The sequence below is a fragment of the Thalassophryne amazonica genome, chromosome 21 (assembly GCF_902500255.1).
Source record: "Thalassophryne amazonica chromosome 21, fThaAma1.1, whole genome shotgun sequence".
In the NCBI taxonomy this organism is placed as follows: Eukaryota; Metazoa; Chordata; class Actinopteri; order Batrachoidiformes; family Batrachoididae; genus Thalassophryne; species Thalassophryne amazonica.
In genome coordinates, this window is record NC_047123.1 from 6,894,262 (window position 1) to 6,918,432 (window position 24,171).

The following is a 24,171-nucleotide window of genomic DNA, read 5'->3' on the forward strand; positions in this document are numbered from 1 at the left end:
TTTTTTTTGCAGATTTATTAAAAATAAAAAGCCAACAAATTGCATTTGATCAATACTTTGTTGATGCACCTTTGGCAGCAATTACAGCCTCAAGTCTTCTTGAATACGATGCCACAAGCACTGTCAAGTGTAAACAACTACAACTAGTTTCCCAAAGCATATTTTGTTTTTCTACTATATTTGCCAGTATATACCAAACACACTTTGCTGTATATTTCTCAGTATACACCAAGTATGCTTCGATGTTTGTTGATATACTTGTCAGTATACACTAAAAATATTTCAACTACAATCTGTTCATATATTTCATAAGAACAAAAGTAATTGTGAGCTTTATGGTAGAAGCACCAAATTTTGCATAACTGTTTGATCTATAACAAAAGAAAGTAGATATCATGCAAAGCTCAATTGTTTTTTCCACAAAAAAAAAGAAAAAAAAAGAAAAAAAATGTAACTGTAGTTGGAATGGATTCAGTGTGTAAGAAAATATAGAAAACAACACTTCATTTATATGACATGTTACTAAAGAGAACATCTACTAATATAAGCACAAGGTTGGTTGCTGGTTGCAGAGTCCCACAGGAGCCTGAAGTCAAGGTTCTTCAAATGGAGCAATATTAGGTTAGACAGAACTTTATTAATCTCTTGGGAAGACTCCATCATGGAAACTGAGGTGCCAGCTGCATTGTATAGCAGCACACAGGGTAAGAAGCACACAGAGCAGCAAAAGTGAAAGTAAAACAGAATTTGCAAATGTAAATACCAGAAATACTGCTCACTGCTGGTTTACTGGCTACTACTGATCCTCTCCTTCCCATCCTCTGTCTTCCTGTTGCTCCTCCTCCCCCCAAGGGAGGATAATGTATGCATCTAATGCATGTACAATGAGCTCCAGCTTTGAATATGTTCAGGAAGGGCAAAGTGGGCATCTTGATTTTGCTATTTATTATCCCCAGCGGAGAGGGGTGAAAAATTGAGCATGGGAGGATGTCAAATTTTTGGTTATTAAACATAAATTTTGTGCTTTTTACCATTAAATGTTGACAGTATCAATCAATCAATCAATTTTTTTTATATAGCACCAAATCACAACAAACAGTTGCCCCAAGGCACTTTATATTGTAAGGCAAGGCCATACAATAATTATGTAAAACCCCAACGGTCAAAACGACCCCCTGTGAGCAAGCACTTGGCTACAGTGGGAAGGAAAAACTCCCTTTTAACAGGAAGAAACCTCCAGCAGAACCAGGCTCAGGGAGGGGCAGTCTTCTGCTGGGACTAGTTGGGGCTGAGGGAGAGAACCAGGAAAAAGACATGCTGTGGAGGGGAGCAGAGATCGATCACTAATGATTAAATGCAGAGTGGTGCATACAGAGCAAAAAGAGAAAGAAACAGTGCATCATGGGAACCCCCCAGCAGTCTACGTCTATAGCAGCATAACTAAGGGATGGTTCAGGGTCACCTGATCCAGCCCTAACTATAAGCTTTAGCAAAAAAGAAAGTTTTAAGCCTAATCTTAAAAGTAGAGAGGGTGTCTGTCTCCCTGATCTGAATTGGGAGCTGGTTCCACAGGAGAGGAGCCTGAAAGCTGAAGGCTCTGCCTCCCATTCTACTCTTACAAACCCTAGGAACTACAAGTAAGCCTGCAGTCTGAGAGCGAAGCGCTCTATTGGGGTGATATGGTACTACGAGGTCCCTAAGATAAGATGGGACCTGATTATTCAAAACCTTATAAGTAAGAAGAAGAATTTTAAATTCTATTCTAGAATTAACAGGAAGCCAATGAAGAGAGGCCAATATGGGTGAGATATGCTCTCTCCTTCTAGTCCCCGTCAGTACTCTAGCTGCAGCATTTTGAATTAACTGAAGGCTTTTTAGGGAACTTTTAGGACAACCTGATAATAATGAATTACAATAGTCCAGCCTAGAGGAAATAAATGCATGAATTAGTTTTTCAGCATCACTCTGAGACAAGACCTTTCTGATTTTAGAGATATTGCGTAAATGCAAAAAAGCAGTCCTACATATTTGTTTAATATGCGCTTTGAATGACATATCCTGATCAAAAATGACTCCAAGATTTCTCACAGTATTACTAGAGGTCAGGGTAATGCCATCCAGAGTAAGGATCTGGTTAGACACCATGTTTCTAAGATTTGTGGGGCCAAGTACAATAACTTCAGTTTTATCTGAGTTTAAAAGCAGGAAATTAGAGGTTATCCATGTCTTTATGTCTGTAAGACAATCCTGCAGTTTAGCTAATTGGTGTGTGTCCTCTGGCTTCATGGATAGATAAAGCTGGGTATCATCTGCGTAACAATGAAAATTTAAGCAATACCGTCTAATAATACTGCCTAAGGGAAGCATGTATAAAGTGAATAAAATTGGTCCTAGCACAGAACCTTGTGGAACTCCATAATTAACTTTAGTCTGTGAAGAAGATTCCCCATTTACATGAACAAATTGTAATCTATTAGACAAATATGATTCAAACCACCGCAGCGCAGTGCCTTTAATACCTATGGCATGCTCTAATCTCTGTAATAAAATTTTATGGTCAACAGTATCAAAAGCAGCACTGAGGTCTAACAGAACAAGCACAGAGATGAGTCCACTGTCCGAGGCCATAAGAAGATCATTTGTAACCTTCACTAATGCTGTTTCTGTACTATGATGAATTCTAAAACCTGACTGAAACTCTTCAAATAGACCATTCCTCTGCAGATGATCAGTTAGCTGTTTTACAACTACCCTTTCAAGAATTTTTGAGAGAAAAGGAAGGTTGGAGATTGGCCTATAATTAGCTAAGATAGCTGGGTCAAGTGATGGCTTTTTAAGTAATGGTTTAATTACTGCCACCTTAAAAGCCTGTGGTACATAGCCAACTAACAAAGACAGATTGATCATATTTAAGATCGAAGCATTAAATAATGGTAGGGCTTCCTTGAGCAGCCTGGTAGGAATGGGGTCTAATAAACATGTTGATGGTTTGGATGAAGTAACTAATGAAAATAACTCAGACAGAACAATCGGAGAGAAAGAGTCTAAGCAAATACCGGCATCACTGAAAGCAGCCAAAGATAACGATACGTCTTTGGGATGGTTATGAGTAATTTTTTCTCTAATAGTTAAAATTTAGTTAGCAAAGAAAGTCATGAAGTCATTACTAGTTAAAGTTAATGGAATACTCAGCTCAATAGAGCTCTGACTCTTTGTCAGCCTACAGTGCTGAAAAGAAACCTGGGGTTGTTCTTATTTTCTTCAATTAGTGATGAGTAGAAAGATGTCCTAGCTTTACGGAGGGCTTTTTTATAGAGCAACAGACTCTTTTTCCAGGCTAAGTGAAGATCTTCTAAATTAGTGAGATGCCATTTCCTCTCCAACTTACGGGTTATCTGCTTTAAGCTACGAGTTTGTGAGTTATACCACGGAGTCAGGCACTTCTGATTTAAAGCTCTCTACAGCATCCAAAGTTGTCTTCAATGAGGATGTAAAACTATTGACGAGATACTCTATCTCACTTACAGAGTTTAGGTAGCTACTCTGCACTGTTGGTATATGGCATTAGAGAACATAAAGAAGGAATCATATCCTTAAACCTAGTTACAGCGCTTTCTGAAAGACTTCTAGTGTAATGAAACTTATTCCCCACTGCTGGGTAGTCCATCAGAGTAAATGTAAATGTTAAGAAATGATCAGACAGAAGGGAGTTTTCAGGGAATACTGTTAAGTCTTCTATTTCCATACCATAAGTCAGAACAAGATCTAAGATATGATTAAAGTGGTGGGTGGACTCATTTACTTTTTGAGCAAAGCCAATAGAGTCTAATAATAGATTAAATGCAGTGTTGAGGCTGTCATTCTCAGCATCTGTGTGGATGTTAAAATCGCCCACTATAATTATCTTATCTGAGCTAAGCACTAAGTCAGACAAAAGGTCTGAAAATTCACAGAGAAACTCACAGTAACGACCAGGTGGACGATAGATAATAACAAATAAAACTGTTTTTTTGGACTTCCAATTTGGATGGACAAGACTAAGAGTCAAGCTTTCAAATGAATTAAAGCTCTGTCTGGGTTTTTGATTAATTAATAAGCTGGAATGGAAGATTGCTGCTAATCCTCCGCCTCGGCCCGTGCTACGAGCATTCTGGCAGTTAGTGTGACTCGGGGGTGTTGACTCATTTAAACTAACATATTCATCCTGCTGTAACCAGGTTTCTGTAAGGCAGAATAAATCAATATGTTGATCAATTATTATATCATTTACCAACAGGGACTTAGAAGAGAGAGACCTAATGTTTAATAGACCACATTTGATCATCACCAGTAAAAATGTGTTTATGTGCTTACTGAGTTGACTTCCTGTTCCGGAGCACAGCGGTGTTCTGCTGTATCTGTTAGCTGTTTGAACTGAGCTGTTTGAGTTCTTTGAATTAACAGTCTTTTTCAAGACTTACTTACTTTTTTTTACTTTTTCACCGTGCTCCAACGCCTAAGGAAGACCTCTAACGGTCGAAGCATCGCAACGGAGCTCTTTTATCAGCTGGCCTTCATCAGCGTTGGCAGGCTAACGTTTTTATTTTTGTTTTATTTTTTAGCACTGTTGTCGTGCTGCTCCACAGCTTGCCTAGTGGATTTTTATTTTATTTTAGCACTGTTGTCGTGTGTTACCTGTGCTGCTCCACAGCCTGTCCAGTGGATTTTTATTTTATTTTTTAGCACTGTTGTCATGTGTTACCTGTGCTGCTCCACAGCCTGTTCAGTGGATTTTTATTTTATTTTAGCGCTGTTGTCGTGCGTTACCTGTGCTGCTCCACAGCCTGTTCAGTGGATTTTTATTTTTTAGCACTGTTGTCGTGTGTTACCTGTGCTGCTCCACAGCCTGTTCAGTGGATTTTTATTTTATTTTTTAGCACTGTTGTCATGCGTTACCTGTGCTGCTCCACAGCCTGTTCAGTGGATTTTTATTTTTTAGCACTGTTGTCGTGTGTTACCTGTGCTGCTCCACAGCCTGTTCAGTGGATTTTTATTTTATTTTAGCACTGTTGTCATGTGTTACCTGTGCTGCTCCACAGCCTGTTCAGTGGATTTTTATTTTATTTTTAGCACTGTTGTCATGTGTTACCTGTGCTGCTCCACAGCCTGTTCAGTGGATTTTTATTTTTTAGCACTGTTGTCGTGCGTTACCTGTGCTGCTCCACAGCCTGTTCAGTGGATTTTTATTTTTTAGCACTGTTGTCGTGCGTTACCTGTGCTGCTCCACAGCCTGTTCAGTGGATTTTTATTTTTTAGCACTGTTGTCGTGCGTTACCTGTGCTGCTCCACAGCCTGTTCAGTGGATTTTTATTTTATTTTTAGCACTGTTGTCGTGTGTTACCTGTGCTGCTCCACAGCCTGTTCAGTGGATTTTTATTTTATTTTTAGCACTGTTGTCGTGTGTTACCTGTGCTGCTCCACAGCCTGTCCAGTGGATTTTTATTTTATTTTTTAGCACTGTTGTCATGTGTTACCTGTGCTGCTCCACAGCCTGTTCAGTGGATTTTTATTTTTTAGCACTGTTGTCGTGTGTTACCTGTGCTGCTCCACAGCCTGTCCAGTGGATTTTTATTTTATTTTTAGCACTGTTGTCGTGCGTTACCTGTGCTGCTCCACAGCCTGTTCAGTGGATTTTGATTATTTTATTTTTTTTTAGCACTGTTGTCGTGTGTTACCTGTGCTGCTCCACAGCCTGTCCAGTGGATTTTTATTTTATTTTTTAGCGCTGTTGTCGTGCGTTACCTGTGCTGCTCCACAGCCTGTCCAGTGGATTTTGATTTTTATTTTTTAGCACTGTTGTCGTGTGTTACCTGTGCTGCTCCACAGCCTGTCCAGTGGTTTTTGATTTTGATTTTTTTTATTTTTTAGCGCTGTTGTCGTGCGTTACCTGTGCTGCTCCACAGCCTGTCCAGTGGATTTTTATTTTATTTTTTAGCACTGTTGTCGTGTGTTACCTGTGCTGCTCCACAGCCTGTCCAGTGGATTTTGATTTTGATTTTTTTTTTTATTTTTTTGGCGCTGTTGTCGTGCGTTACCTGTGCTGCTCCACAGCCTGTCCAGTGGATTTTTATTTAGCGCTGTTGTCGTGCGTTACCTGTGCTGCTCCACAGCCTGTCTAGTGGATTTTTATTTTGTTTTAGCACTGTTGTCGTGCGTTACCTGTGCTGCTCCACAGGCTGTCCAGTGGATTTTGATTTAGCACTGTTGTCGTGCGTTACCTGTGCTGCTCCACAGCCTGTCCAGTGGATTTTTATTTTGTTTTAGCACTGTTGTCGTGCGTTACCTGTGCTGCTCCACAGCCTGTCCAGTGGATTTTGATTTTTATTTTTTTGGCGCTGTTGTCGTGTGTTACCTGTGCTGCTCCACAGCCTGTCCAGTGGATTTTTATTTTATTTTTTAGCACTGTTGTCGTGCGTTACCTGTGCTGCTCCACAGCCTGTCCAGTGGATTTTGATTTTGATTTTTTTTTATTTTTTTGGCGCTGTTGTCGTGCGTTACCTGTGCTGCTCCACAGCCTGTCCAGTGGATTTTTATTTAGCGCTGTTGTCGTGCGTTACCTGTGCTGCTCCACAGCCTGTCCAGTGGATTTTTATTTAGCGCTGTTGTCGTGCGTTGCCTGTGCTGCTCCACAGCCTGTCCAGTGGATTTTTATTTTTATTTTATTTTTTAGCACTGTTGTTGTGCGTAACGCACTGTGCTGCTCCACAGCCTGTCTAGTGGATTTTTATTTTGTTTTAGCACTGTTGTCGTGCGTTACCTGTGCTGCTCCACAGCCTGTCCAGTGGATTTTGATTTAGCACTGTTGTCGTGCGTTACCTGTGCTGCTCCACAGCCTGTCCAGTGGATTTTTATTTTGTTTTAGCACTGTTGTCGTGCGTTGCCTGTGCTGCTCCACAGCCTGTCCAGTGGATTTTTATTTTTATTTTATTTTTTAGCACTGTTGTCGTGCGTTACCTGTGCTGCTCCACAGCCTGTCTAGTGGATTTTTATTTTGTTTTAGCACTGTTGTCGTGCGTTACCTGTGCTGCTCCACAGCCTGTCCTGTGGATTTTTATTTTTATTTTATTTTTTAGCACTGTTGTGCGTTACCTGTGCTGCTCCACAGCCTGTCTAGTGGATTTTTATTTTATTTTAGCACTGTTGTCGTGCGTTACCTGTGCTGCTCCACAGCCTGTCTAGTGTCGGATTCCCTGTTTGGGAATCCGCTAGCTTAGCGTAGCTACTAGCTCTTAGCCGTTTTAGCATGGCGGCTTCTCCTGTCTCTCCCGTACTTTTCTGCTCTGGGTGTGAAATGTTTAGTTATTCCTCGGCCTCTTTTAGCAGTAACGGTACTTGTAATAAGTGCAGCTTATTCGTAGCTTTGGAGGCCAGGCTGGGCGAATTGGAGGCTCGGCTCCGCACCGTGGAAAATTCTACAGCTAGCCAGGCCCCTGTAGTCGGTGCGGACCAAGGTAGCTTAGCCGCCGTTAGTTTCCCTCTGGCAGACCCCGTGCAGTCGGGAAGGCAGGCTGACTGGGTGACTGTGAGGAGGAAGCGTAGCCCTAAACAGAAGCCCCGTGTACACCGCCAACCCGTTCACATCTCTAACCGTTTTTCCCCACTCGACGATACACTCGCCGAGGATCAAACTCTGGTTATTGGCGACTCTGTTTTGAGAAATGTGAAGTTAGCGACACCAGCAACCATTGTCAATTGTCTTCCGGGGGCCAGAGCAGGCGACATCGAAGGACATTTGAAATTGCTGGCTAAGGCTAAGCGTAAATTTGGTAAGATTGTAATTCACGTCGGCAGTAATGACACTCGGTTACGCCAATCGGAGGTCACTAAAATTAACATTGAATCGGTGTGTAACTTTGCAAAAACAATGTCGGACTCTGTTGTTTTCTCTGGGCCCCTCCCCAATCAGACCGGGAGTGACATGTTTAGCCGCATGTTCTCCTTGAATTGCTGGCTGTCTGAGTGGTGTCCAAAAAATGAGGTGGGCTTCATTGATAATTGGCAAAGCTTCTGGGGAAAACCTGGTCTTGTTAGGAGAGACGGCATCCATCCCACTTTAGAGGGAGCAGCTCTCATTTCTAGAAATCTGGCCAATTTTTTGGGATCCTCCAAACTGTGACTGTCTAGCGTTGGGACCAGGAGGCAGAGCTGTGGTCTTATACACCTCTCTGCAGCTTCTCTCCCCCTGCCATCCCCTCTTTACCCCATCCCCGTAGAGACGGTGCCTGCTCCCAGACCACCAATAACTAGCAAAAATCTATTTAAGCATAAAAATTCAAAAAGAAAAAATAATATAGCACCTTCAATTGCACCACAGACTAAAACAGTTAAATGTGGTCTATTAAACATTAGGTCTCTTTCTTCTAAGTCCCTGTTTGTAAATGATATAATAATTGATCAATGTATTGATTTATTCTGCCTAACAGAAACCTGGTTACAGCAGGATGAATATGTTAGTTTAAATGAGTCAACACCCCCGAGTCACACTAACTGTCAGAATGCTCGTAGCACGAGCCGGGGCGGAGGATTAGCAGCAATCTTCCATTCCAGCTTATTAATTAATCAAAAACCTAGACAGAGCTTTAATTCATTTGAAAGCTTGTCTCTTAGTCTTGTCCATCCAAATTGGAAGTCCCAAAAACCAGTTTTATTTGTTATTATCTATCGTCCACCTGGTCGTTACTGTGAGTTTCTCTGTGAATTTTCAGACCTTTTGTCTGACTTAGTGCTTAGCTCAGATAAGATAATTATAGTGGGCGATTTTAACATCCACACAGATGCTGAGAATGACAGCCTCAACACTGCATTTAATCTATTATTAGACTCTATCGGCTTTGCTCAAAAAGTAAATGAGTCCACCCACCACTTTAATCATATTTTAGATCTTGTTCTGACTTATGGTATGGAAATAGAAGACTTAACAGTATTCCCTGAAAACTCCCTTTTGTCTGATCATTTTTTAATAACATTTACATTTACCCTGATGGACTACCCTGCAGTGGGGAATAAGTTTCATTACACTAGAAGTCTTTCAGAAAGCGCTGTAACTAGGTTTAAGGATATGATTCCTTCTTTATGTTCTCTAATGTCATATACCAACACAGAGCAGAGTAGCTACCTAAACTCTGTAAGGGAGTTAGAGTATCTTGTCAATAGTTTTACATCCTCATTGAAGACAACTTTGGATGCTGTAGCTCCTCTGAAAAAGAGAGCTTTAAATCAGAAGTGTCTGACTCCGTGGTATAACTCACAAACTCGTAGCTTAAAGCTGATAACCCGTAAGTTGGAGAGGAAATGGCGTCTCACTAATTTAGAAGATCTTCACTTAGCCTGGAAAAAGAGTTTGTTGCTCTATAAGAAAGCCCTTCGTGAAGCTAGGACATCTTTCTACTCATCACTAATTGAAGAAAATAAGAACAACCCCAGGTTTCTTTTCAGCACTGTAGCCAGGCTGACAAAGAGTCAGAGCTCTATTGAGCTGAGTATTCCATTAACTTTAACTAGTAATGACTTCATGACTTTCTTTGCTAACAAAATTTTGACTATTAGAGAAAAAATTACTCATAACCATCCCAAAGATGTTTCGTTATCTTTGGCTGCTTTCAGTGATGCCGGTATTTGGTTAGACTCTTTCTCTCCGATTGTTCTGTCTGAGTTATTTTCATTAGTTACTTCATCCAAACCATCAACATGCTTATTAGACCCCATTCCTGCCAGGCTGCTCAAGGAAGTCCTACCATTATTTAATGCTTCAATCTTAAATATGATCAATCTATCTTTGTTAGTTGGTTATGTACCACAGGCCTTTAAGGTGGCAGTAATTAAACCATTACTTAAAAAGCCATCACTTGACCCAGCTATCTTAGCTAATTATAGGCCAATCTCCAACCTTCCTTTTCTCTCAAAGATTCTTGAGAGGGTAGTTGTAAAACAGCTAACTGATCACCTGCAGAGGAATGGTCTATTTGAAGAGGTTCAGTCAGGTTTTAGAATTCATCATAGTACAGAAACAGCATTAGTGAAGGTTACAAATGATCTTCTTATGGCTTCGGACAGTGGACTTATCTCTGTGCTTGTTCTGTTGGACCTCAGTGCTGCTTTTGATACTGTTGACCATAAAATTTTATTACAGAGATTAGAGCATGTCATAGGTATTAAAGGCATTGCGCTGCGGTGGTTTGAATCATATTTGTCTAATAGATTACAGTTTGTTCATGTAAATGGGGAATCTTCTTCACAGACTAAAGTTAATTATGGAGTTCCACAAGGTTCTGTGCTAGGACCAATTTTATTCACTTTATACATGCTTCCCTTGGGCAGTATTATTAGACGGTATTGCTTAAATTTTCATTGTTGCGCAGATGATACCCAGCTTTATCTATCCATGAAGCCAGAGGATACGCACCAATTAGCTAAACTGCAGGATTGTCTTACAGACATAAAGACATGGATGACCTCTAATTTCCTGCTTTTAAACTCAGATAAAACTGAAGTTATTGTACTTGGCCCCACAAATCTTAGAAGCATGGTGTCTAACCAGATCGTTACTCTGGATGGCATTTCCCTGATCTCTAGTAATACTGTGAGAAATCTTGGAGTTATTTTTGATCAGGATATGTCATTCAAAGCGCATATTAAACAAATATGTAGGACTGCCTTTTTGCATTTACGCAATATCTCTAAAATCAGAAAGGTCTTGTCTCAGAGTGATGCTGAAAAACTAATTCATGCATTTATTTCCTCTAGGCTGGACTATTGTAATTCATTATTATCAGGTTGTCCTAAAAGTTCCCTAAAAAGCCTTCAGTTGGTTCAGAATGCTGCAGCTAGAGTACTGACGGGGACTAGCAGGAGAGAGCATATCTCACCCGTGTTGGCCTCCCTTCATTGGCTTCCTGTTAATGCTAGAATAGAATTTAAAATTCTTCTTCTTACTTATAAGGTTTTGAATAATCAGGTCCCATCTTATCTTAGGGACCTCGTAGTACCATATTACCCCATTAGAGCGCTTCGCTCTCAGACTGCGGGCTTACTTGTAGTTCCTAGGGTTTGTAAGAGTAGAATGGGAGGCAGAGCCTTCAGCTTTCAGGCTCCTCTCCTGTGGAACCAGCTCCCAATTCAGATCAGGGAGACAGATACCCTCTCTACTTTTAAGATTAGGCTTAAAACTTTCCTTTTCGCTAAGGCTTATAGTTAGGGCTGGATCGGGTGACCCTGGACCATCCCTTGGTTATGTTGCTTTAGACGTAGACTGTGTTTCATAATTATTGTATGGCCTTGCCTTGCAATGTGGAGCGCCTTGGGGCAACTGTTTGTTGTGATTTGGCGCTATACAAGAAAAAAGTTGATTGATTGATTTAACTGTTTTAGTCTGTGGTGCAGTTGAAGGTGCTATATTATTTTTTCTTTTTGAATTTTTATGCTTAAATAGATTTTTGCTGGTTATTGGTAGTCTGGGAGCAGGCACCGTCTCTACGGGGATGGGGTAATGAGGGGATGGCAGGGGGAGAGAAGCTGCAGAGAGGTGTGTAAGACTACAACTCTGCTTCCTGGTCCCAACCCTGGATAGTCACGGTTTGGAGGATTTAAGAAAATTGGCCAGATTTCTAGAAATGAGAGCTGCTCCATCCAAAGTGGGATGGATGCCGTCTCTCCTAACAAGACCAGGTTTTCCCCAGAAGCTTTGCCAATTATCTATGAAGCCCACCTCATTTTTTGGACACCACTCAGACAGCCAGCAATTCAAGGAGAACATGCGGCTAAACATGTCACTCCCGGTCCGATTGGGAAGGCAAATGAAGTGTTTGATGTTTTCTTTCATGCTGAATTCATTCAAAGCAGGGGTGGTGACTAAGTGGTTAGTGTGCTTGGGTCCAGTGCGGAAGGTCCCCGGTTTGAACCCCACACCCGCTGGTTTCCCTATGTAATGTGGAGTACTTGATTATTTTTACACAACCTCTCAGGCTGTGACTGTGTTGGCATTTTGAAGGATGGTCTTCACCGGAGGTTTCAAAGTCACTTTCTTCAGCAGACGATCCCGCCCCACATCGAGTGAGGATGATTTAGACATACTGGAGAGATTTGTCATCCATCACCACAAACATGCAACCCCACTGCAGCACAGGAACGGCTGTTTGCTTTCGGGAAATGAAAGCTGCACAACATCCCAACAACCAGAGCTGCATTGTGTCAACGTGCATTTCAAGCCGGTCACATCTGGGGTCAATCACTGGCTGGAAAACACAGGCTCACTATCCCCTGCAGGCTTGGACAGATGAGGCCTGTCAGACGCTGCTGTGGAGCACTTTGACAGAAGCGCCCAAAACCTGTTAAGAACTCCAAAAGTGTGTCCACGTGTCACAAAGCTAACCTAAGTTGACGACACGGGGTGTGAAACAGCAACGCAGCAGTGGATATCACATTAATTTTGCCGATTATTTACAGCCTTTCAGGTTGGTACTGATCTCTGATGACGCCAGAATTAGATGAAAATGATGCCAGAGGATCGCGGCTTATTTAGGTTTGTAATGCGTCTCTGTCTCGATCACTCTAAATCCCATCCCTAGTGTTATACAGTTGCAATGTGGTTATTTACTGGAGATTTTTTAAAATTATTATTATTTAAAATAATTAACATTCTAATCCAATTACATTTTTCCCACAAATTTGATTGGTTAATTGTGTGAGATTTCAGATGGTATAATATCGGGGTAACGGTGGCAAAATGTTCAAACCTTTCACATTTGGATGTATTACTCTGCGCCCCGCGCAACTGTGCATGCATGCTCAATATTGTTGAGATGCGGAACTGTTGATTTTTGCGGCGAGACGCACGTTTACCGACCTTGAATTCGCAGATGACGTGATGTTTGTGGAATCAATGGATACTGTGATTGTAACACTTGAAAAACTGAGTAAGGACTTGGGGGTGTCTGGGTTTGTGATTGTCCTGGATCAAGATTAAGATCCAGGCTTTCAGTGACTTCCTGGACTCATCGGAAGTGGAGAAACTGTTGAACTTGTTGGCAGTGATGATCACATCTCTGGGTCCTTCCCCTTTGAGTTCACAAAGGAAGAGCTCATGGAGTCATGAGGTCGCTGGACAGAGGTGTTTGGTGATGCAGGTGTGACCCATCTTCTCGTGGTTGTGAGATTTTGATGCTAAGCAGTGGGATGCTAACTGAAGGACACAATGTGACGTCTTTGGGACTAGGTTTCCTCAGATGATCCTTGGGTGCCCTAGAATGACTGTGTCAAAAGAGAGGTTACTTAGGGAGACTAAGATGAGGAGCATCACTTGCAGTGTGAGGTAGTGTCAGCTCAGAAGAATAAATCTCCACAATAACTACTGGATTATTTATGCTCGACTGCTTTCCTAAAACAGAATTCTGACTAAAACCAGCCTGGATTACTGAAAAATATTTTTTTTTCTTTTTTTTTTTTAAACAGCCCCCTGGATCGCGAAGAACAACACAAAGCCCTTTATGTTTGCCAGTCAGTTGAACAGTTTTATTGACTGCTAACTATCTCCTCAAACATCTCTTTCAAGTTTCCAGACAGGTTGAATATTACTAGTCACTGAGCCAACAACATTATTGGGGAAAAATGAAAAATCGATTAAAAATAATGAACAAAAGGCCTTTCAATTGGAATATATGGAAATTAAACGTAAAATCTGTTGAGCAATAAATATTTTCAGGGCATTCGACTGCAGTAACAACAGACCAGGTGGCCAAATTAACACCACATTGGCATGTAAATGGTCTCACAAACACTTCTAAATGTCATTTAATGAACAATATTATAAAGAACTTTACGGATTATAACAAAATTTAATTTGGAGTCCCCAAAAAATAAAACAGAATAAAATAAACACTTCACTTTTGAACACTTGCCTCACTGCATGCTCTACTTCCATTAAAATTTATATTAACATATTCAGACATCAGTGTACAGACAGACTTCAGCCTGTTGTTCTTAAGAAATCCAAATATAAAACTTAATTAACCACTAATTAAAATTACAGCTTTCTTAGGTGGATGCCTCCAAACAGCCAGTCTTCTCCTTTACATCTGTAATCCGGATGATACAGATGTTTCTCCTATTTCATTTGTGAACATAATGTGGTAACATACAAAGGATTCAGCAAAATTTAAGGAAGATAAGAGACGTGTTGTGGATGAATGCAAATGACCCAAATCCATGACACCCTTCAAAGTTGATCAAAGAGGAGCCATTAAAAATAAACCAAAAACAAAAAGAAACTAATGAGAATATGTGCTTTTTGAAGTCCTCCAGATTTTGAACATTCATATTTTGAACAGTCACTGAGGTTATGAGGTTTTACTGACTATATGTGAACATAACCACTTCAAATGGAAACCAAAAAATAAATAAATAAATAAATAACAGTTCCAAAATCAAAGTGACACAGCCGCATTCACACTTCAATGGCTATAGGCCCATTAAAAACAAAACAACAAAAACAGTTTATCATCCTCGCCTGCATGCTGAAATCGGTCCACATCATTTTTTTGTTGTTTTTTTTTTGGGAATTTCACTGACGGAGGTACAGCTGGTGCAAGAACCGGCGACTAGGTGGCAAATATGCTTTGGCCGAAGAAGGCCTAAGTTTACTGAGTCAGGCCCGGAGCTTGCTGCTTGTTGTCACTAACAAACACACACACACACACACACGAGGACGATGGCACTAATGGGGTGCAGATCGCTGATAAGGCCAAGAAGCTGAAGCAGCCATGGTACGGGTGACCATAAGCCATACTTAAAGAAATTATGCATGTGGCATCATGTGGTTTGCTGGACAATGGAGGTAGCTTGGACACTCAGTACAATGGCTGCAAGGTGAATTTTGCAGCCCGCCCATCTCCTAGATCAGTGGCCAAGTTCGGTCCTTGAGAGCCACCTTCCTGACCTGAATCCAATGAATGGCTCATTAAAAGTCTGCTAATGAGTCTTTCATTGGATTCAGGTGTGTTGGAGCAGGGAGACAACAGAGTGTCAGGAAGGTGGCTCTTGAGGACCGAACTTGGCCACCCCTGTCCTAGATAGTGCAGCGGACAAGAGAATATTCAATATATTTGCAGGAGAATCCTGCAAATGGTGATAAAAGCATCAAATTCGACAGAAATACTCCTCAGACAATCCTCTTTTGAAAAAGTCGATTGGCCACTTGAATTTTCAATTGGTGGTCAGGTAGGGGTCAATTGAAGATGCTCCAATCATACTGAAAAATATTCCACATTATTCGCCTGATCATAAGGATTCCAAAAAGGTATAGTTTGGACTATCTGTGACTGAATTCTATGGAGTTATGGGATAAAAACAGCAAAAATGGTGACAAAGGTCAGTTTCATTTTGTACAGGGGTCAAAAGTTAAAGTTGCTCCAATTTTGGTAAAAAGTGATGCAAATTGCTAGTTAACACGGTTTTAAAAAGGAATAGTTTGGACCATGTATCATCCTTACTTATCATGTTACAGGGTAACATACAAGTATGTCACATGTCATTGTTTGACCTTTACTTTGGAGACCAAACATTCAACAGTGTCAACACTATTCCATTCAACCAATAATTTGCATCACTTTTTACCAAAATTGGAGCATCTTTAACTTTTGATCCCTGTACAAAATGACACTGTCACCACTGTCACCATTCTTGCTGTTTTTATCCCGTAAATCCATAGAATTCAGTCATAGATAGTCCAAACTATACCTTTTTGGAATCTTTATGATCAGGCAAATAATTGGAATATTTTTCAATATGATTGGAGCATCTTTTAATTTTGACCTCTGTAATTCTTCAATTGACCCCTACCTGATGACCGACTGAAAAGTCAAGTGGCTAATCGGTTGTTTCAAAAGAGGAGTGTCTAAGGAGTATTTCTGCAAAGGTTAATGCTTTTATCACGATTTGCATGATTGTTTCACTTATCTGCTGCATTAAGAGGAGATTTTGGATGACATCTATTTTTGTGGATTATAACAAAATACTATTGCAAAGCTGTGAGGATGCTTTGGTTATAATAGAAAACTATACTATCGTCTTTGTGTCTTATTAGGGGAAGTTTCATTTCCCAACTTCAAAATTTTACTGTATTGTTTGTTGTGTCTCTAAGAAAAAAGAAAATCCACCTTACCACTTTTTTTCTGATGCCAAGATGATAAAATAAATGTTTTTTTTTGTAATGGGGCCTCATTATAATCTGACATCTAAATGCTCGGTAAGAAAACGTCTTTTGCGCTGTGTGTCCTGGCACTGTGGAAGGCAAAAGCCATCGGGCTCCATCTAACACCGGCGCAAATTGGAGCACAGCAGTTATCGCTAGTTTCCAACAGACTCAGATGGGGGTCTGTGTGTTATTGGCGGTAATGGAGACAGACCAAAAAGGATGGCAAAGGAAGCATTGCAGGAAGGTGCTCAAGTTCTGCACTCCAATAAATAGTCTGTGCACAACCAGTTTTTTTCGACTTCTGTCATCTACCAAGTTGCAAAACTTAGATTTCTCTTAAAAGACGATAGTCTGGTTAAGGTCAGATTACATCCAAAACCTAAAACACCCCCTGATGGACTGACCAAACAAAAGCTTTACTCTGTACACAGAGAACGAGCCACACAAATTGAAAACTAGACTTCGACGGCCCAAACAGCACTTTAAATCATGCGCTATAGATGTTACGATAGTGCCCATTATGTCAAGAAATGCAACTAGTGCCTTGAAATAACACCAAAATCTCAGTGTTGCTCTTGTGTTTGTTCGACAGCCAAACTTGTTGTGTTTTAAAACCATTACTGGTCACAATTAAAGTGAAGGGGCTCAACACATGATTAAAAAACAAACAAAGTTTACAAAATAAAACAAATGAAAAAAAAGCCATTTTTCTTTAAATGTTCATGTTTCCCACGTGAAGCCAAACGACCCTGAAGGTATTTGCTTCATATCTCAAAAACTATACAAATTGAAGTAAAACGTCAACACTGCTTGAAGGAACATTTCAGTGCCATTAGTTTTCCAAGCGAAATAAAAGTACTTTAGATACAGTGTGGATGCAACTTGTTGGTGGCGTTGTGCAAATGTACGAAGCTTTGTTGTGGACCCAAAACAAACAAATAACAAAATAATGAGAAAATTTAAACTCAACGTAACATTAACCCATGTAAGATCAAGAGTCCACCAGGTGAGAACTTCAACATAAAGTAATCACAAATGAGTTCCACATCTCAAACAAACAAACAAAATCGTAAAAGTGCTTGTTCGGTATTGCATACCATTTTTGCCCATCAGATGGAGTGAAACTTGGATTTAAATTTTCATAAATATCCAACCATGCGGGCATCTGCTACTTAATCTCAAGATACAGTAGTGTTCAGAATAATAGTGCTATGTGACTAAAAAGATTAATCCAGGTTTTGAGTATGTTTCTTATTGTTTCATGGGAAACAACGTACCAGTAGATTCAGTAGATTCTCTCAAATCCAACAAGACCAAGCATTCATGATATGCACACTCTTAAGGCTATGAAATTGGGCTATTAGTAAAAAACAAGTAGTATTCCACAGTTTTTCATGATTTCTTCACATCTGTGAGGCATTAATTTTGTTGGTTTGGAACCAAGATTTTGCTTGGTTACTAGTGTGCTTGGGGTCATTGTCTTGTTGAAACACCCATTTCAAGGGCATGTCCTCTTCAGCATAAGACAACATGACCTCTTCAAGTATTTTGACATATCCAAACTGATCCATGATACCTGGTATGCGATATATAGGCCCAACACCATAGTAGGAGAAACATGCCCATATCATGATGCTTGCACCACTGTGCTTCACTGTGAACTGTGGCTTGAATTCAGAGTTTGGGGGTCGTCTCACAAACTGTCTGTGGCCCTTGGACCCAAAAAGAACAATTTTACTCTTATCAGTCCACAAAATATTCCTCCATTTCTCTTTAGGCCGGTTGATGTGTTCTTTGGCAAATTGTAACCTCTTCTGCACATGTCTTTTATTTAACAGAGAGACTTTGCAGGGGATTCTTGCAAATAAATTAGCTTCACACAGGCGTCTTCTAACTGTCACAGCACTTACAGGTAACTCCAGACTGTCTTTGATCATCCTGGAGCTGATCAATGGGTGAGCCTTTGCCATTCTGGTTATTCTATCCATTTTGATGGTTGTTTTCCGTTTTCTTCCACGCGTCTGTTTTTTTTTTTTTTTTGTCCATTTTAAAGCAATGGAGATCATTGTAGATGAACAACCTATAATTTTTTGCACCTGCGTATAAGTTTCCCCTCTCCAATCAACTTTTTAATCAAACTACGCTGTTCTTCTGAACAATGTCTTGAACATCCCGTTTTTCCTCAGGTGCTGGCTTCATCCTTAAATAGGGGACACCTGATTCACACCTGTTTGTTCCACAAAATTGACAAACTCACTGACTGAATGCCACACTACTATTATTGTGAACACCCCCTTTTCTACTTTTTTTTTACTAATAGCCCAATTCCATAGCCTTAAGAGTGTGCATATCATGAATGCTTGGTCTTGTTGGATTTGTGAGAATCTACTGAATCTACTGGTACCTTGTTTCCCATGTAACAATAAGAAATATACTCAAAACCTAGATTAATCTTTTTAGTCACATAGCACTACTATTATTCTGAACACTACTGTAAATATGTATTTTTTTTTAAAAAAGATGATTAAGGTCTGGAAAAAAGCAGAGAGTATTTAAGAGAGGATGACAGGAAATAACCCAGCACAGTCATCATTTTGTTCCTTAAAATCTAAATAACTAAAAGCGTACAGATCATCTTAGCAGTCAAGATACATTTGGAGAACTCAGTCCAAGTTGCCTTAGTTGCCAAAAAGGAAAGTCCCTTGGTTTTATCAAGCTTGGATTAAGACTACTGAACAGACTCCGCCCCGTATGGAAGTTGTGTTAAGACTTCTTTGGACAGTGTGAAGAAGAATCTGTATTGAGAACCTCGATCATTGTTCTAGTGGACGGGAACGTCTCTGCTACAGATGGAAGACTCTGGTACCAGCTTGGTAAACTGGTGGAAAAGAGAAATGTAAGAGAGTGTAGCGCAACCGAGTGCAAACCACAGAATTAATGACGGACGTTTGACAAACACCAGCAAACTAAGAATACTGAAGGATCGTCTCACCTCTTTAGATTCATCCAACTTTTTGCTGTTTTACTGAAGCTGTCTGGGCTGGAAGTTGTCATGGCTTCAAAATCCACCAGCTGAGTTGAAGGGAAAAACAAGACAAGGATAAGTTCACACTATGACAGGAATCGAACCATTTCTTCCTTGTCCTGGTCATCCATTCACACCATCTAACTGTTTTTCTAAAGATGATCTCCAATCAATCAATCAATCAATTTTTTTATATAGCGCCAAATCACAACAAACAGTTGCCCCAAGGCGCTTTATATTGTAAGGCAAGGCCATACAATAATTATGTAAAACCCCAACGGTAAAAACGACCCCCTGTGAGCAAGCACTTGGCTACAGTGGGAAGGAAAAACTCCCTTTTAACAGGAAGAAACCTCCAGCAGAACCAGGCTCAGGGAGGGGCAGTCTTCTGCTGGGACTGGTTGGGGCTGAGGGAGAGAACCAGGAAAAAGACATGCTGTGGAGGGGAGCAGAGATCAATCACCAATGATTAAATGCAGAGTGGTGCATACAGAGCAAAAAGAGAAAGAAACAGTGCATCATGGGAACCCCCCAGCAGTCTACGTCTATAGCAGCATAACTAAGGGATGGTTCATCTCCAGAGTGGATAAGTTAGAGAATCTGAGATGTCGTGGCTTTTCCAAATAATACATTCCAAAATTAAGCAATAAATGGTACAAATAACAAGAAAAACATTAAATGACTATGTGCTCGACAGGAAAAAGAAAGAACACGTGCACTGAGCTCCTGAACAGGTGCCATCAGCCTTTCAGAGTGACACGAGGCGACGATGCTGAGTTTTCCTGTGATCAAGAGTTGGATTATGAACGGAAAAATGAAGAGATGGAAATGGCAAAAACAAAGAAAAAAGTTAAATGGAAGTTCCAAGCAATGGTATTTGGAGAAACTTGCAGATTGCAGCTGGTGATACACCAGGAGTTTATAAAACTAAAATTTAAAATGTTCATCTTTCACTGCTTGCCACAGTAACAAGAACAAACATTGTTTTATCTTTAATGATGAGAAAAGAGAGAGCGAGCGATGGATTGTGTGTCACCTGCTTTCAATCTGGTAACTCTGAATCATTTGTCACAAAAGTTTACGTTCAATCCATCCATCAGCCATCAGAGACAAAGCATCCTGTTTTAATACAACTGTAAAAAAACACTAAAACTCTGTTGTAACAGGTTGACAACAGTAAATTGGGTGGGCTGGGACAATGTAAATGAAGAGAAACAGACAGGAAACATGAGCAGGATTTAAACTCAGGTCTACATACTGGTAGCTGAGCTCCTTATCTGTGCAACTCCGTTTGAAAAAAAAAAAAATGTTATGGTCATATGTGAAAAGATGTTAACATAGCTCCAAAAACGAGGTTCCTGCTCCAAACTTCCAGAGCTCAACATGCAGTAGTTTGTACTTAAGGAAATTTTGTGGACCCTACCTTTCCTTTAGGGATCCTACCGGCAACCTCTTTCCCGCTGGCCATCAGTGCCCCCATCACGACTGAGTAGGCCACCACACTGGGGACAGAATAATCAATGGGATATATTTATCACATAACTGCATGTGCCCTTTTTAAATAATAACTGAAATCACAAAAATGATCCCGATCAAAGGTTTACATACCCTTGAATGTTTGGCTTTTAAGGGCATGTTTCCACACCTGTTGCCGTGAGGTTTGATTGTAATTTGTGCCTGTGCATAAACACTCAATGAGTTGTGTAGCTCTCGTGAGACCTGAGCACATTTCACCTATGGCTGTACTGACCCTTACTGACCAAGGGTCACGGGGGGTGGAGCCTGCCCCTGCAGTCACTGTGCAAGAGGTGGGAAACACCCTACACCGGCCACATATAGACACACTCTCACTCACACCTACAGTCAATTTAGAGTCACCAATTCCCCTAACCAGCATGTCTTTTGGAGCACCAAGAGCAAACCCGGGTGAAGAAGCAAGCTCCACACAAAAAGGACGAGGCGGGAAGGGAACCCAGGACCTTCTTGTCATGAGACAACAGTACTAACCACTAAGTTATGTTATCAAAAAATATTTGAGGACAATTTGCACTCATCAGTACTGGTGTTGCAGATCAAACAGCCCACTCTAAAATTGGTCCACCCTGCCTTCACTGTGCCTTCGTCTGAGACTGACTCTCCAAACCCAAAGCGATCAAAGGGAATAACATGATTATTAACCATCAGACGACAAATTAAAACTTCTTAAATCATTCTAAAGTCGGTTTTAAGCAGAAACAAGGCAATAATCGGTGAATGGCGCTCCGAAATGATGTAGGCACAGCAACAGCACGTGGCGCTCTGATCGGTCCCCTGTCCTTTATTATGAAATAATGTTGCATTTATGTGGAAATGTGTTGGACTAAAGCTTCAGATATCTGTCACTGAGATAGATGATGACTGGAGTGCAGTTTGAACCAGAAACGAGGTGATAATCAGTGAATTGCAGCTGATGACGCTCAGACATGACACATGCTCAGTGAAGGCGGGGCAGGCCTTTCGGTCGGGGACACCGGATTCCCCCAAGGCTGCATTCTTTCTCCTCTACTCTTCTCCCTGTACACCAACAGCTGCACCACTAGCCACCAGTCTGTACAGCTCCTGAAGTTCGCTGAACATGCAACCTTCATCTGACTCATCCCCGATGGGGACGAGTCGGCCTACAGATTGGAGATCGATCACCTGGTGTCCTGGTGCAAGCAAAACAATCTGGAGCTCAATGCTCTCAACACAGTGAAGATGGTTGTTGACTTCAGGAAGAACCCAGTCCCAGCTAACTCCATCATCCTGTGTGACTCCTCAGTCGCCATTGTTGAGTCCTTCCGTTACGTGAGGATCACCATCACCCAGGACCTCAAGTGGGAGCTGAACATCAACTCTATCACCAAGAGAGCACAAGAAGTTCAACCTGCCAAAAACAATGATGGTGAACTTCTACACTGCCATCACTGAGTCCATCATCTCTTCCTATATCACTACCACAAAAGACCGCATTGTATGTGTCTGGTACACTACTGCCGCTGCTAAGGACAGGAACACACTGCAGCATATCATCCACGCAGCAGAGAAGGTGATCAACTGCAATCTGCCATCCCTACAGGACCTGTACACCTCCAGGGCCCTGAGGCGAGTAAGGAAGATAGTAGCTGATCCCTCTTACCCAGGACACAAAGTTTTTGTCACCCTCTCCTCTGGTACATGGCTGAGGTCCATCAGGACTAAAACCTCAAGACACAAAAACAGCTTCTTTCCATCAGCAGCTAGATTTATAAATAATGTCAGAGACCCCATTTACCCTGCCTCCCCCCGCCACTCCCACAAAGTACAGACTGATCATCCCTGACTGTTCATCTGTATGCCTGCATAGCCCCATTCCACTATATCTATTTGACAGTAAACTTAGTTTAGCCCATTTGACTATTTGACTCCTTTACTCTTGTAGAAGTATTTTTTCCCTTTTCTTTTTACTGTTGTTTATGCACCTATTACTTTGTATAGACATATTTTCTTTTACTGTTTATGCACCAATGACACCAGATCAAATTCATTGTATGTGAGAACTTACTTTGATTCTGAAAAGCTGTGCATGGGACACACTTTCCAATATTACAATGATCTGAAGCACAAAGCCAGTGTATCAGAAAAAAGGTGAAGGTTGTGAAAGGGCCATTAAAGTCTCCTGACCACAATATTCACAAAAAGAACAACTTTGGGGAGATCTCATATATGCAGTTGATGCAAGACAGCCAAAGACGTTACAGGTTGTGGAAGCTTTTTGTGAAAAAGAATGGGCAGCTCTATCATCTGAGAAAGTAAAGGTACTCATCCACAACGACCACAAAAGACCGCAAGCTGTCACTGATGCTAAAAAGGGAAATACACTGTATGAAGGACTAAGAGTATGTAACCCTTTGAACAGGGATCATCTCATTTTCTTCATTGCTATGTTTTGTTTAACGATTGCACTATTCTGTCATCTGGTTTAATCTGAATCCCATAAAAAAAACAAATAAAAAAACAATGCAATGCCAAAAAACACAAATTATACATTTATTGTTATTTATGAAGATCCTATTGTCTTATGTACAATTCGTACATGTTCAATAAAGCTCCTCAATCAATCAATCAAACAAACAATATTTACTGTTTAATGGTGTAGAATAGCATAGAATAGAAGACCAGCCTGTGACGACACCATGCTAATGCCCGTGAAATGTCTTGTAAATCACTTTAGAGCTGTTATCAGATCCCAAAACAGCATTTTCTAGGGATGTGAATCTTACAACTCACAATTCAATTTGATTCCGATTGTTGGGGTGACGATTCAATTCAGAATCGATTTTCGATTGAAAGAGCTCTGAGAAATAGTTATATTACTTAAAAAATGTTTGTGTTTAAGAAAATGCAGCTTTACAAGGTTAATCAAGTGATTCTAAAGAAGTAAATTTGCTTATCTGCTTTGCTCGTTCAGAGTTGCCTGGAAGTTTAGTGAAGTGATGGAGTGTGCGCAGGTCTGTAGTCGGCAGCGACTGCTGCTCCGCTTCTTTTAGCTCCGGGTGATGGTGTAGCATGTGGGCTTGTGGATTTGAAGTGTTTCCGAAGTACTTGACTTTCATTTTGCAGATTCTGCACACTGCATAAGTCATGTCAAACTCCTTCTTACGCAGCAAATAATAAAATCCAAAATTAGCTCTTCGTCCACCATGCTAAGCTGCAGCTCACGAATGTTTGAAGCACACCACACCCTCCCCTAGCAGGGACACTGTAGTACGGAGGCCATTGCCTGACAAACAGTACACGCAGCAAGTATTTTTAAAAATCAATTCTTGGACATTTTGGATCGATTCAGAATCTTAATAAATAAGAATCGCGATTCGGACATGAATCAATTTTTTTCCAGCACCCCTAGCGTTTTCAGTTTTAG

The 24,171-nt window shown here is 40.8% G+C and overlaps 1 protein-coding gene across 1 annotated transcript in view; it reads right to left on the reverse strand.

Moving 5' to 3' along the window:
• Positions 1 to 18,740: 18,740 nt before the first annotated feature.
• ttc13 (tetratricopeptide repeat domain 13) overlaps positions 18,741 to 24,171 on the reverse strand; it is a 117,861-nt gene continuing 112,430 nt past the window's right edge. The window contains exons 21-23 of the mRNA XM_034162263.1: positions 20,674 to 20,752; positions 19,218 to 19,297; positions 18,741 to 19,103 (exon numbers count right to left, since the gene is read on the reverse strand). Coding sequence (XP_034018154.1) covers positions 18,989 to 19,103; positions 19,218 to 19,297; positions 20,674 to 20,752 — 274 coding nt within the window. The 3' untranslated portion in view covers positions 18,741 to 18,988. The remainder of the gene's footprint in view (positions 19,104 to 19,217; positions 19,298 to 20,673; positions 20,753 to 24,171) is intronic.